The sequence below is a fragment of the Enhydra lutris genome, unplaced genomic scaffold, assembly GCF_002288905.1.
Source record: "Enhydra lutris kenyoni isolate GAN:26980312 unplaced genomic scaffold, ASM228890v2 scaffoldscaffold2, whole genome shotgun sequence".
Taxonomy (NCBI): Eukaryota; Metazoa; Chordata; class Mammalia; order Carnivora; family Mustelidae; genus Enhydra; species Enhydra lutris.
Window position 1 is genome coordinate 29,704,061 of NW_019154086.1, and position 12,829 is coordinate 29,716,889.

A 12,829-nucleotide genomic window follows, 5' to 3' on the forward strand; every position below is an offset into this window, starting at 1 on the left:
AACACACAGGTGCTCAGTAACATTTTGTTTAATAACTTTTTTAAATAATGGAGCTCACTGTCATCGTCAAATCCTAACTTCGCATGTGCACCAATTATTATGTTCTCCTGGAATGTAAAAATGTCATGCAATACTAAATGAAATGTGTTTATCTTCAAGTCATTGTTTAAGTCCAGGGAGCTTAATCAGGCATTTTTCTCAAGCACTAAGTGGGAAACGGATGTTTTCCATTGCAAGGCATAAGAGAGCGGATTGGCTGTAATGGAAAGATTCCACATCTGCTAGTGGCCATGGTAAACAGCTGGGATTAGAATGAGTGTGTTAATTTAATAGGTAGTTTCTCAAGGGACACTAACCAGTGGGCTCCGTCAGCCAAGAGCTCTGTCTGATGGAAACCGTGCCAGTTTCTCTGGGAATTGCGGTTACTTACCCCTGAAGTCAGAAGTGCATGCACCCAATTTCCAGCAGCCCCAGGGCTCTGGAACCGAAAAATTACACCTGCAAGCAAGAGTTCTCCCCCACTGCTGCAGGGCCGCCACACACAGAAAGCAGGCAGTGAAGCTGTGTGCCCTTCAGCCCCATTTAGGGACATCATTAACGATTTCAAATTACAACTGTTGCTTTAACTCATGAATTAATGCGGAGCTGCATTCATGATGTTTTTCTTTTAAGTCATTTATTTGCTCTCCTCTCAGGGGCAAGGAAGATGTTGAGACAAGTGCAAACCTGCCCGAGCTGCTGCTTATAGATGCAGCCCTCTTTCTCTCCCTCTCTCTGTTCCACTTCAGCACCCCTCCCTCTCTGGATTTCCTGAACTGAGCCAGTGGCCTCCGGTAAGGAACTGCTAGTGGCTCCTTTTCAAAACAAGAGGGATTCAGCAGAGAGGCTGAGGCGACAGAGGCAACAACCACTCCCTCATCCCAGCAGGTTAATTCACCCCATTCCCCAGGTCAGCAAGAGGTTGGGTTTCTGAAAGGAACGAAGTCTTAGAGGAGGGCGGTCACCCATTCACATTCAGGAGCATCCGCTCAAACGCGAGATGTGCCAAATCCTGCTGCCATACCGGAGGGGTGGGCAGGCGAATGTGAGCGTGTGCTAGGGGACAGCCTATATATAGGCGAGACATCAGTGGTAACGAAGGGAGACCCGCCACGGTCGACAAAGCCACAACTATTACGACTTGAAATAATCACCCGCAGGGCACCGGCTTCGGTGCCAAGCTCTCCCCGGATTTATTTTCAGGCAAGTGACTCACAACCTCGTCTCCATAAGTAATTCCATTAAAATGAGTCGCCGGTTCCACTAACCCGACTTTCCGCTGCCCTCTGGCTGCCCCTCCCTCCTCTCCGCCCATCAGGCAAACCCAGACAGCTCCCAGACTGAGCAACCGTACCCCAGGGGAGCAGAAGGCAGGCTCTTCGGCCCGGCCCCCACCCTCAGGAAAGGATGAATGGGGCCGGAGGCGGGTGGGAGCGCCAGGAGGGCGCGTGCGGGCAGTGCGCGGGGTGTGTACGCGTGTGTGCGCGCGTGGGCACGCACCCGGGCCAACTTACGGAGGTGGAGTTGGTCCTCGCTTGGCCCTGGTTCCGCACCTCCTGCTCCCGGAACTGCAGTCCAGCCAGATGCTTCTCCAGTGCCTCCCAGTCCATAGGGGGCACCGGGGGCTCCTCCGGGACGCACGTCCCGCAGTCGGTGGGCTGAAGGCAGAGAACCCCAGCTGCCGGGCCCCGGCCGCCGCGTCGGCTCCGCGCGGGCTGGGGCTTCTGGACCGCCCGGCGGGGGCCCCGGGAACCGCTGGGCCGGCCGGCCACCACCACCACGTTGCCATTGTGCCTGAGGTCCTGGGGGTCGTGCGGTTGGAGGTTGCCATTGGGCACGGGAGGCGGCATGACAGTGGTGGCGCCCTTGCCCCCGCCGCCGCCGCCGCGGGTCCTGGCGCTCAAGTCCCCCGGCTCCCGGGCCGGACAGCGGTCATCCCGATACCCCCGCTCGTCGCGCTCGTCGCGCTCGTCTTCCTCTTCCTCCTCCTCCCCGTCCTCCTCCGGCGCCCACTCATCAATCACCTTCTTCTGGTAGACCGGGAAGGGCTCCTCATAGTCCTCCAGGGCAGACACCAAGTCCAGGCTGCCCCCCGGCGAGGACGAGGATTTGCACTCGGAGCAAGGGGTCACTTTGGTGGAGTTGGACTGCGAACTGGCGCGGCTGCTGCTGCTGCTGCTGCCGGCGTCACTGCCTAGATCCATCCCATCCTCTCGGTAATCCTGGGGAGGGGGGGAGGAGGCAGAGAGTGAGCTGCCCCGCCGAGCCTGCTCCGGCCGCCCGCCGCCCGCCGCGATCACCCCGGCCCAGTGTCCCACGCCCGCCTGGCCGGAGGTGCGCCCCCCAACGAGGCCTGGGAATCGGAGCCGGCACCAGCCTGAGGCTTCCCTTAGCCCACCCCCCCAGCATACTTCCTCCCAGGAACTAACCCTCAAATTAGCAAAGGGGGTGCCCAGCCATCAGCAAGGACACTTTCCGTAAGAAGGGCCCCGGAGCGCGCATGGACTTTGTTGTAACCATTTTGCGCCGGGCGCGCCCCTGCACCCCGCCCCAAGGATTCTCGGAGAACCAGACACTTTCCCAGAGAATTATAATTCCCTGGGGGCGGGACCGAGAAGAGGGTGGGCGGCCACTGAATTCGCACCTCGTTCGGGGCGCCGAGACCACCCCCACCCGGCCCCGCCTCGCCCCGCCCCCGCCGGCGACGGGGAGCCGGGCTCTGCTCGCTAGCTGAGCTTTACTTTCTAAGGAACCGCAGGCGGCTCGGAGGTCTCACTCCCGCCTCCGCGCCTCCCTGACCCGCCCCTCCTCTGCCCGCCGGAAGCCTCGGGCGCTCTCAGCCTGCGCTGGAGAGGGTGGCTCTCGCGACCCCCAAAGGTGTGCGGGGCCCGGGCGCGGCGGCGGTAGCTGCCTGCGCCGCCGCCGCCCTGGGGGAGGGAGGACGCGCCCTCCTGGCGGCGGAGCCGGTCCCGCCACCGAGCATGCCCAGAGGCTGCCGGGCGCGGCGTAGTCCGTTCTCCCGGTTTTCGCGGCAGCAGGCTGGGGCTGGAGGCCCGGCGGGGATAGGGTTGGAAAGGTCGGTAAAAGGCCGAGGGAAGGGGGCACGGAGCGTTGGGGATGCAGACCCGGCCAATTAACAGGGGCGGCACGCTGGGGAGGGTGGCGGATTTTAACCCCCAGACGCACTAATATTTTCTGGGCGCGTCTCAAGCCTTCTTTTCCGGGCTCGTTATCCAGCCTAAGACTCCCGGTACCCCAAAGCGCGGGCGCGACGCATCCTAGCCCACGCGGAAGTCCCCGAGTGATCCGATGAAGGACTCCCCCCACCCCCAGCACACACGCACACAGACACTAGCCCATATGGGAGCCCGAAGTGACGTGTGCTCAGTGGTCATGCACCATCATTTCCCTTCCACCTTCCTCGGCCACTTCCTCTCCCTCCACCGCCCAGCTCCGCTCGCCCTGCTGGCTCCCCTTCCAAATTCACGCTGTGGGCGGAACCTGTTGCTTTAGCTCTGGCTTCCTTCCCCCTCCCGGCCGCACGCTGAGGTTGACCTCAGAGAGGTGTGTGTATGGGGAATGGAGGGGTTAAGTGTAAAATGGGATTGATACCTCGAATTTTAGAGGAGAATCTGTTCTAAAGGTTCACGCGAACCTCTCAAGTCCCCTTTGGCCACCTCCAATCAAGGAGACATTAAAGGAGGGGAAGAGGTGGGTATCTGGTGACTTGCTCCTGGCTTGTGCACTGGCTCTATGCCCTCAAATTTTTCTGGAAACCGAGTCAAAGAAACATATGCTGGCTTTTTCAGAATATACATTGGTTCCTTAAGTTTGGCAGCTCATCTAATTAGGAACAAGTTTCCATGCAGTGAAAGATACCAATACTTGAAAAGCATGTATGTATGGGTCATAGAACACTTTTTCGGGATTATGAATTTCCTGTGAACCAACCAGTTCTGACTTGTAAGAACTAATAAATGCCCTCTTCTCTGTTGCTTATGAAAAACAGCACTTAGAACTTAAAGGTTCTCACAGGCACAAAACTGTGAGGTGACGGATGTGTTAACTAGTTGGGGGGGGGGGATCCTTTCACACTCTACGCTTTTATCAAATAACCATGGAACACACTTTAAATATTTACAATTTTATATGTCAATTATACCTCAATAAAGCTGATCATTTTCAAAAAAGAAAAAAAAAAAACCCAACACTTAATTTTACAGCAGACTGGGGAGAGAACCAGTTTCCCTGGACTTCCAGATTTGGGCTGTTACTTATTATTCCCAGGGAATTCAAGCCTGGACCAGGCCACTACCCTGGCATAGCACCCTCCAGATGGAGGAACAGGGGAATGCTTGGAATTCTTTAGTAGGGAGTGGCTGCCACCCTGACATTTCTTCTAGGTCCTAATTGGGACTTGATGCAGAGACCCTTTGTTTAAGTGACTTCAGTGAAATGTAACTCTTTCCTGTCCTAGGTAGGCCTGAGCCAGGAAAGATAAACTAATCTTTTAACTTGTCTGGCAACAGCAATCTTATGAGTACAGGAAAAGGGGCCTCTGGTCTGGCCCCTTTACAGCTCTTCTGTAAAACAGGACTGATTATAATTCAAAGTGTCTTTTATGGTAACATCTGTAAACAGCCTGCCTTGTGCTCCAAATATGGGTTGATTTTGAGGTTGCTATGAAGCACTGGGTCAGCTGGCTGCCCCCCTGTGGGATGGAGGTGACCCTGAGGGTGTTCAGAGATGTGGGTAGGAAACCTCATGTGCTGGAACTAGATAGCTGCTTTTCAAATCTCCATGGGATTTGTCAAGGTTTAGGTTAGAAGAGCTCCCTACTTTGTGGCAGGACACAGGTAGACAGGTAAGTATTGATCATCTGGGGTGATGAAAAAGAGTTGTGGGCTCAGTCCCAATTTTTAAACATTAGGACCTCCTCAGCCACCCACCCAGACCCCTCTTGGGCTCCAACTCATCCCGTGGCCCCTGATGCTGAAGCAGGTCCCCTGGAAGGACTGTGAGAAACAGGGGGAAACCAGAGGAGCAGGGGCTGGCCAGCTGGAGGGGGCACTTCTGGGAGTCGTTCTGGTTATTGCACTGAACAGTTCACCCTCCCCATGACTGTGTGTCAGGCATTTGTGCCAAGCAGGAGGGAGATACTGGGGATAAGGCAGTGGAAAAAAGAAACCTTGCTGCCTTCCAGGCTCCAACATCAAGGTGGGGGGGGTTGCTCTGTCAAGGAAGAGGTTGGGGCACCTGAGGTCTAACGGGATAGCAGGATGGAAAGTCACCGGTGTTTCCTTCAGGACTTCCTCTGACACCTCAGAGCTCTGACCGCAAAGTTCCTGGCACCGTCCAAGCCCATCCTCCTCGGCTGACACTAAGGGAGAGAATAGCTGCTTAAACCCTTTCACAAAAAAAGGTCAGTCCTAGGATTTAAATGCTACCTAAATGTTATATGTTTTTAAATTTGTCTCTAAATTCTCCCTAGATTAGGAATGGCTGATGGTCAACATAATTTTGAGATTTTGAGATCTCATCCTTCCTTTTGAGGTCTTGCTGCAGCCATCAGTCTATCAAAACAAACCCAAACTAAAGCAGGCCTGTGAGAAGAGACTCTGAAATAACGGGATTTTGATTAATTCCTAATTTACTTAGGTCCTTAATAATTACCAAGGAAGCATAAGACAGGATTTGTCATTAGGAAACCTAGGGAGGTGGGAGCCTCTTTTCTTCCCTTTTACTTTAAATTGTTTTTAGCCTTAAAATAAGGGAGAAAAAAAAAACTTAGTCTGGTGTAAGAAAGCTTTCCCTAGGTTACTTAGTGGGCCCTTAAGCAAATCACTTAACTTCAATGGGTCTCAATTTTCTCAGCTGTTTTTGGCTTAAGTCTGGGGCCTGTGAGCCTAATAAACCATTCATTCATTCATTCATTGAGAACCTACTGCATCCCAGGCACTAGGTTACAGCAATTAAAAGAGAGGCAAGACCTCTACACTACAACTCAATTCTAGAGAAACCAAAAATGAACGGGAACCAAACAAGATAATGTCAGGTAGTGATAAGCACTAAGAGAATAAACCACAGTGCCTTACTTTACTTTGGGGATGGTGGTCAGGGCTGTGAGAGCTGAGTAGTCTGGAATGATGGAAAGGAACCAGCCACTTGATTCCCAATAGCGACCCTACTGAGGGTTTTCTATGGGGCGGAAAAGCTTATTTGGTTATCTTCATAGGTAAAGGAGAATATACCTGTCTTTTTCATTTTATACCTTTCCTCCCAGTAGTCTGTATTAATTCATTTATATACACTTTTTATTTTCACTTTTTAAAAAGATTATCTATTTATTTGACAGAGAGAGAAGGAGAGAGAGGGAGCACAAAAGAGAAAGCAGCAGAGGGAGAGGAAGGAGCTCCCGGTGAGGAGGGAGGCAGTGTGGGGCTCAATCCCAGGACCCCAGGACCATGACCTGAGTCTGAGCCAAAGGCAGACTCTTAACTGACTGAGGCACTCAGATGCCCCATGTACATAACTTTTTAAAGAGGAGCAAAAGTATTTGATTTGAACAACTTCTTCTAAATAGGATTTCTCTTCTACAGGATTCCTTTGTTATTCTCAAGTTTCTGTCCTCATAGTTATAAATTCTCCCACTTATTCCCCGGCAGGAGTTAACAGGATTTAAATCAGTGTTTTTCAGATTTTATGATAACAACCTACAGTAAAATAAGTGTTAGATCATGACTCAGTGTATAAAACCAAAAGTTTTTAAAACAAAGCTTACTGTAACTATCTGCAATGGACAGTAGTATATTCTATTCTATTTCATTTTTTTAAATGCTAAGATGATTTCATCAATAACTTACAGTATGAAAAACACTATTCTAAATCAATAGTGGCTAGTAATTTTGTTATTAACAAACCCAAAAATGGTAAAATTGATTAAACAGCCTCAAAGTCTCTCCTCTCCCCCTTCTTTCTGTGCATACTTGCTTTAAAAGAAATGGGTTCCAAATTTCTCTGTATAACTTGTGAAGGAAATGCCCAGAGGGGACATTTTCAGGGGGACTGGCGTGGAGGGAGGGGAGCCAAAATATGCAAATTGTTCAATAGTTGAAGAGATAACTCAGGTTTCAAAGATTGCTCAAGAAGGAAAGATTCATAGTCTTCACAACAATGAGGCTGTGGGTGTGTGTGTGTTGGGGGAAGTAATTTACTAAATTTTAAGTTCCTAGAGGGGAGTCAGTCTGCACTCTTACATTTCTTCATTATAATTCAAGTCTTACATGGACAGATATGTAACTGCAGCACAGAGAATCAGACCTTGCATTTAGCACATAACACACAGGTGCTCAGTAACATTTTGTTTAATAACTTTTTTAAATAATGGAGCTCACTGTCATCGTCAAATCCTAACTTCGCATGTGCACCAATTATTATGTTCTCCTGGAATGTAAAAATGTCATGCAATACTAAATGAAATGTGTTTATCTTCAAGTCATTGTTTAAGTCCAGGGAGCTTAATCAGGCATTTTTCTCAAGCACTAAGTGGGAAACGGATGTTTTCCATTGCAAGGCATAAGAGAGCGGATTGGCTGTAATGGAAAGATTCCACATCTGCTAGTGGCCATGGTAAACAGCTGGGATTAGAATGAGTGTGTTAATTTAATAGGTAGTTTCTCAAGGGACACTAACCAGTGGGCTCCGTCAGCCAAGAGCTCTGTCTGATGGAAACCGTGCCAGTTTCTCTGGGAATTGCGGTTACTTACCCCTGAAGTCAGAAGTGCATGCACCCAATTTCCAGCAGCCCCAGGGCTCTGGAACCGAAAAATTACACCTGCAAGCAAGAGTTCTCCCCCACTGCTGCAGGGCCGCCACACACAGAAAGCAGGCAGTGAAGCTGTGTGCCCTTCAGCCCCATTTAGGGACATCATTAACGATTTCAAATTACAACTGTTGCTTTAACTCATGAATTAATGCGGAGCTGCATTCATGATGTTTTTCTTTTAAGTCATTTATTTGCTCTCCTCTCAGGGGCAAGGAAGATGTTGAGACAAGTGCAAACCTGCCCGAGCTGCTGCTTATAGATGCAGCCCTCTTTCTCTCCCTCTCTCTGTTCCACTTCAGCACCCCTCCCTCTCTGGATTTCCTGAACTGAGCCAGTGGCCTCCGGTAAGGAACTGCTAGTGGCTCCTTTTCAAAACAAGAGGGATTCAGCAGAGAGGCTGAGGCGACAGAGGCAACAACCACTCCCTCATCCCAGCAGGTTAATTCACCCCATTCCCCAGGTCAGCAAGAGGTTGGGTTTCTGAAAGGAACGAAGTCTTAGAGGAGGGCGGTCACCCATTCACATTCAGGAGCATCCGCTCAAACGCGAGATGTGCCAAATCCTGCTGCCATACCGGAGGGGTGGGCAGGCGAATGTGAGCGTGTGCTAGGGGACAGCCTATATATAGGCGAGACATCAGTGGTAACGAAGGGAGACCCGCCACGGTCGACAAAGCCACAACTATTACGACTTGAAATAATCACCCGCAGGGCACCGGCTTCGGTGCCAAGCTCTCCCCGGATTTATTTTCAGGCAAGTGACTCACAACCTCGTCTCCATAAGTAATTCCATTAAAATGAGTCGCCGGTTCCACTAACCCGACTTTCCGCTGCCCTCTGGCTGCCCCTCCCTCCTCTCCGCCCATCAGGCAAACCCAGACAGCTCCCAGACTGAGCAACCGTACCCCAGGGGAGCAGAAGGCAGGCTCTTCGGCCCGGCCCCCACCCTCAGGAAAGGATGAATGGGGCCGGAGGCGGGTGGGAGCGCCAGGAGGGCGCGTGCGGGCAGTGCGCGGGGTGTGTACGCGTGTGTGCGCGCGTGGGCACGCACCCGGGCCAACTTACGGAGGTGGAGTTGGTCCTCGCTTGGCCCTGGTTCCGCACCTCCTGCTCCCGGAACTGCAGTCCAGCCAGATGCTTCTCCAGTGCCTCCCAGTCCATAGGGGGCACCGGGGGCTCCTCCGGGACGCACGTCCCGCAGTCGGTGGGCTGAAGGCAGAGAACCCCAGCTGCCGGGCCCCGGCCGCCGCGTCGGCTCCGCGCGGGCTGGGGCTTCTGGACCGCCCGGCGGGGGCCCCGGGAACCGCTGGGCCGGCCGGCCACCACCACCACGTTGCCATTGTGCCTGAGGTCCTGGGGGTCGTGCGGTTGGAGGTTGCCATTGGGCACGGGAGGCGGCATGACAGTGGTGGCGCCCTTGCCCCCGCCGCCGCCGCCGCGGGTCCTGGCGCTCAAGTCCCCCGGCTCCCGGGCCGGACAGCGGTCATCCCGATACCCCCGCTCGTCGCGCTCGTCGCGCTCGTCTTCCTCTTCCTCCTCCTCCCCGTCCTCCTCCGGCGCCCACTCATCAATCACCTTCTTCTGGTAGACCGGGAAGGGCTCCTCATAGTCCTCCAGGGCAGACACCAAGTCCAGGCTGCCCCCCGGCGAGGACGAGGATTTGCACTCGGAGCAAGGGGTCACTTTGGTGGAGTTGGACTGCGAACTGGCGCGGCTGCTGCTGCTGCTGCTGCCGGCGTCACTGCCTAGATCCATCCCATCCTCTCGGTAATCCTGGGGAGGGGGGGAGGAGGCAGAGAGTGAGCTGCCCCGCCGAGCCTGCTCCGGCCGCCCGCCGCCCGCCGCGATCACCCCGGCCCAGTGTCCCACGCCCGCCTGGCCGGAGGTGCGCCCCCCAACGAGGCCTGGGAATCGGAGCCGGCACCAGCCTGAGGCTTCCCTTAGCCCACCCCCCCAGCATACTTCCTCCCAGGAACTAACCCTCAAATTAGCAAAGGGGGTGCCCAGCCATCAGCAAGGACACTTTCCGTAAGAAGGGCCCCGGAGCGCGCATGGACTTTGTTGTAACCATTTTGCGCCGGGCGCGCCCCTGCACCCCGCCCCAAGGATTCTCGGAGAACCAGACACTTTCCCAGAGAATTATAATTCCCTGGGGGCGGGACCGAGAAGAGGGTGGGCGGCCACTGAATTCGCACCTCGTTCGGGGCGCCGAGACCACCCCCACCCGGCCCCGCCTCGCCCCGCCCCCGCCGGCGACGGGGAGCCGGGCTCTGCTCGCTAGCTGAGCTTTACTTTCTAAGGAACCGCAGGCGGCTCGGAGGTCTCACTCCCGCCTCCGCGCCTCCCTGACCCGCCCCTCCTCTGCCCGCCGGAAGCCTCGGGCGCTCTCAGCCTGCGCTGGAGAGGGTGGCTCTCGCGACCCCCAAAGGTGTGCGGGGCCCGGGCGCGGCGGCGGTAGCTGCCTGCGCCGCCGCCGCCCTGGGGGAGGGAGGACGCGCCCTCCTGGCGGCGGAGCCGGTCCCGCCACCGAGCATGCCCAGAGGCTGCCGGGCGCGGCGTAGTCCGTTCTCCCGGTTTTCGCGGCAGCAGGCTGGGGCTGGAGGCCCGGCGGGGATAGGGTTGGAAAGGTCGGTAAAAGGCCGAGGGAAGGGGGCACGGAGCGTTGGGGATGCAGACCCGGCCAATTAACAGGGGCGGCACGCTGGGGAGGGTGGCGGATTTTAACCCCCAGACGCACTAATATTTTCTGGGCGCGTCTCAAGCCTTCTTTTCCGGGCTCGTTATCCAGCCTAAGACTCCCGGTACCCCAAAGCGCGGGCGCGACGCATCCTAGCCCACGCGGAAGTCCCCGAGTGATCCGATGAAGGACTCCCCCCACCCCCAGCACACACGCACACAGACACTAGCCCATATGGGAGCCCGAAGTGACGTGTGCTCAGTGGTCATGCACCATCATTTCCCTTCCACCTTCCTCGGCCACTTCCTCTCCCTCCACCGCCCAGCTCCGCTCGCCCTGCTGGCTCCCCTTCCAAATTCACGCTGTGGGCGGAACCTGTTGCTTTAGCTCTGGCTTCCTTCCCCCTCCCGGCCGCACGCTGAGGTTGACCTCAGAGAGGTGTGTGTATGGGGAATGGAGGGGTTAAGTGTAAAATGGGATTGATACCTCGAATTTTAGAGGAGAATCTGTTCTAAAGGTTCACGCGAACCTCTCAAGTCCCCTTTGGCCACCTCCAATCAAGGAGACATTAAAGGAGGGGAAGAGGTGGGTATCTGGTGACTTGCTCCTGGCTTGTGCACTGGCTCTATGCCCTCAAATTTTTCTGGAAACCGAGTCAAAGAAACATATGCTGGCTTTTTCAGAATATACATTGGTTCCTTAAGTTTGGCAGCTCATCTAATTAGGAACAAGTTTCCATGCAGTGAAAGATACCAATACTTGAAAAGCATGTATGTATGGGTCATAGAACACTTTTTCGGGATTATGAATTTCCTGTGAACCAACCAGTTCTGACTTGTAAGAACTAATAAATGCCCTCTTCTCTGTTGCTTATGAAAAACAGCACTTAGAACTTAAAGGTTCTCACAGGCACAAAACTGTGAGGTGACGGATGTGTTAACTAGTTGGGGGGGGGGATCCTTTCACACTCTACGCTTTTATCAAATAACCATGGAACACACTTTAAATATTTACAATTTTATATGTCAATTATACCTCAATAAAGCTGATCATTTTCAAAAAAGAAAAAAAAAAAACCCAACACTTAATTTTACAGCAGACTGGGGAGAGAACCAGTTTCCCTGGACTTCCAGATTTGGGCTGTTACTTATTATTCCCAGGGAATTCAAGCCTGGACCAGGCCACTACCCTGGCATAGCACCCTCCAGATGGAGGAACAGGGGAATGCTTGGAATTCTTTAGTAGGGAGTGGCTGCCACCCTGACATTTCTTCTAGGTCCTAATTGGGACTTGATGCAGAGACCCTTTGTTTAAGTGACTTCAGTGAAATGTAACTCTTTCCTGTCCTAGGTAGGCCTGAGCCAGGAAAGATAAACTAATCTTTTAACTTGTCTGGCAACAGCAATCTTATGAGTACAGGAAAAGGGGCCTCTGGTCTGGCCCCTTTACAGCTCTTCTGTAAAACAGGACTGATTATAATTCAAAGTGTCTTTTATGGTAACATCTGTAAACAGCCTGCCTTGTGCTCCAAATATGGGTTGATTTTGAGGTTGCTATGAAGCACTGGGTCAGCTGGCTGCCCCCCTGTGGGATGGAGGTGACCCTGAGGGTGTTCAGAGATGTGGGTAGGAAACCTCATGTGCTGGAACTAGATAGCTGCTTTTCAAATCTCCATGGGATTTGTCAAGGTTTAGGTTAGAAGAGCTCCCTACTTTGTGGCAGGACACAGGTAGACAGGTAAGTATTGATCATCTGGGGTGATGAAAAAGAGTTGTGGGCTCAGTCCCAATTTTTAAACATTAGGACCTCCTCAGCCACCCACCCAGACCCCTCTTGGGCTCCAACTCATCCCCCCCCCCCCCCCCCCCCCCCGCCCCGCGCTGCCCAGATGGTCTGTGTTTGGGGGAATGCAAAATAAGGCCTTAGAAAAACATTTGGCAAGGCAAACCCACTGCCAAAAATGTGTGGCATTTCAAAGCCAAGTAGAAACCTCTTTGAATTATCTGTCCTTTTAAATTATTTTCTGACCGGATATTCTGGATTAGATGGGAAAGTACCAGGTTTCCTTTTTTTCTTTTCTCTTCATGCAAGGTGCCTGGCTAGCCCGATTTCCATTCTCTTTCCAGCTTTCCATCTCCTGCCAAGAACTGTCCCATTTTGGAACAGGAAGCCCTGCCAATTTCTAGGCTGGTGACAGTCTACAGATATGTCCAGCAGGATGGAGAGATGATTTGGAAAGTGACTGAAAGGTCCTGTCTTCCCGTTTATAGGACCGTTTCCTCAGATTAG

The 12,829-nt window shown here is 53.3% G+C and overlaps 1 protein-coding gene and 1 pseudogene across 1 annotated transcript in view; both read right to left on the reverse strand.

The window, feature by feature from the left end:
* Window positions 1-1,436: 1,436 nt before the first annotated feature.
* Window positions 1,437-2,583, reverse strand: LOC111149778 (annotated as a pseudogene).
* A 200-nt stretch (window positions 2,584-2,783) lies between these two features.
* Window positions 2,784-12,829, reverse strand: part of LOC111149789 — a 421,979-nt gene continuing 411,933 nt past the window's right edge. The window contains exons 4-7 of the mRNA XM_022507055.1: window positions 8,929-9,636; window positions 7,434-7,482; window positions 5,296-5,419; window positions 2,784-3,189 (exon numbers count right to left, since the gene is read on the reverse strand). Of these exons, the coding sequence (XP_022362763.1) occupies window positions 2,784-3,189; window positions 5,296-5,419; window positions 7,434-7,482; window positions 8,929-9,636 (1,287 nt within the window). The remainder of the gene's footprint in view (window positions 3,190-5,295; window positions 5,420-7,433; window positions 7,483-8,928; window positions 9,637-12,829) is intronic.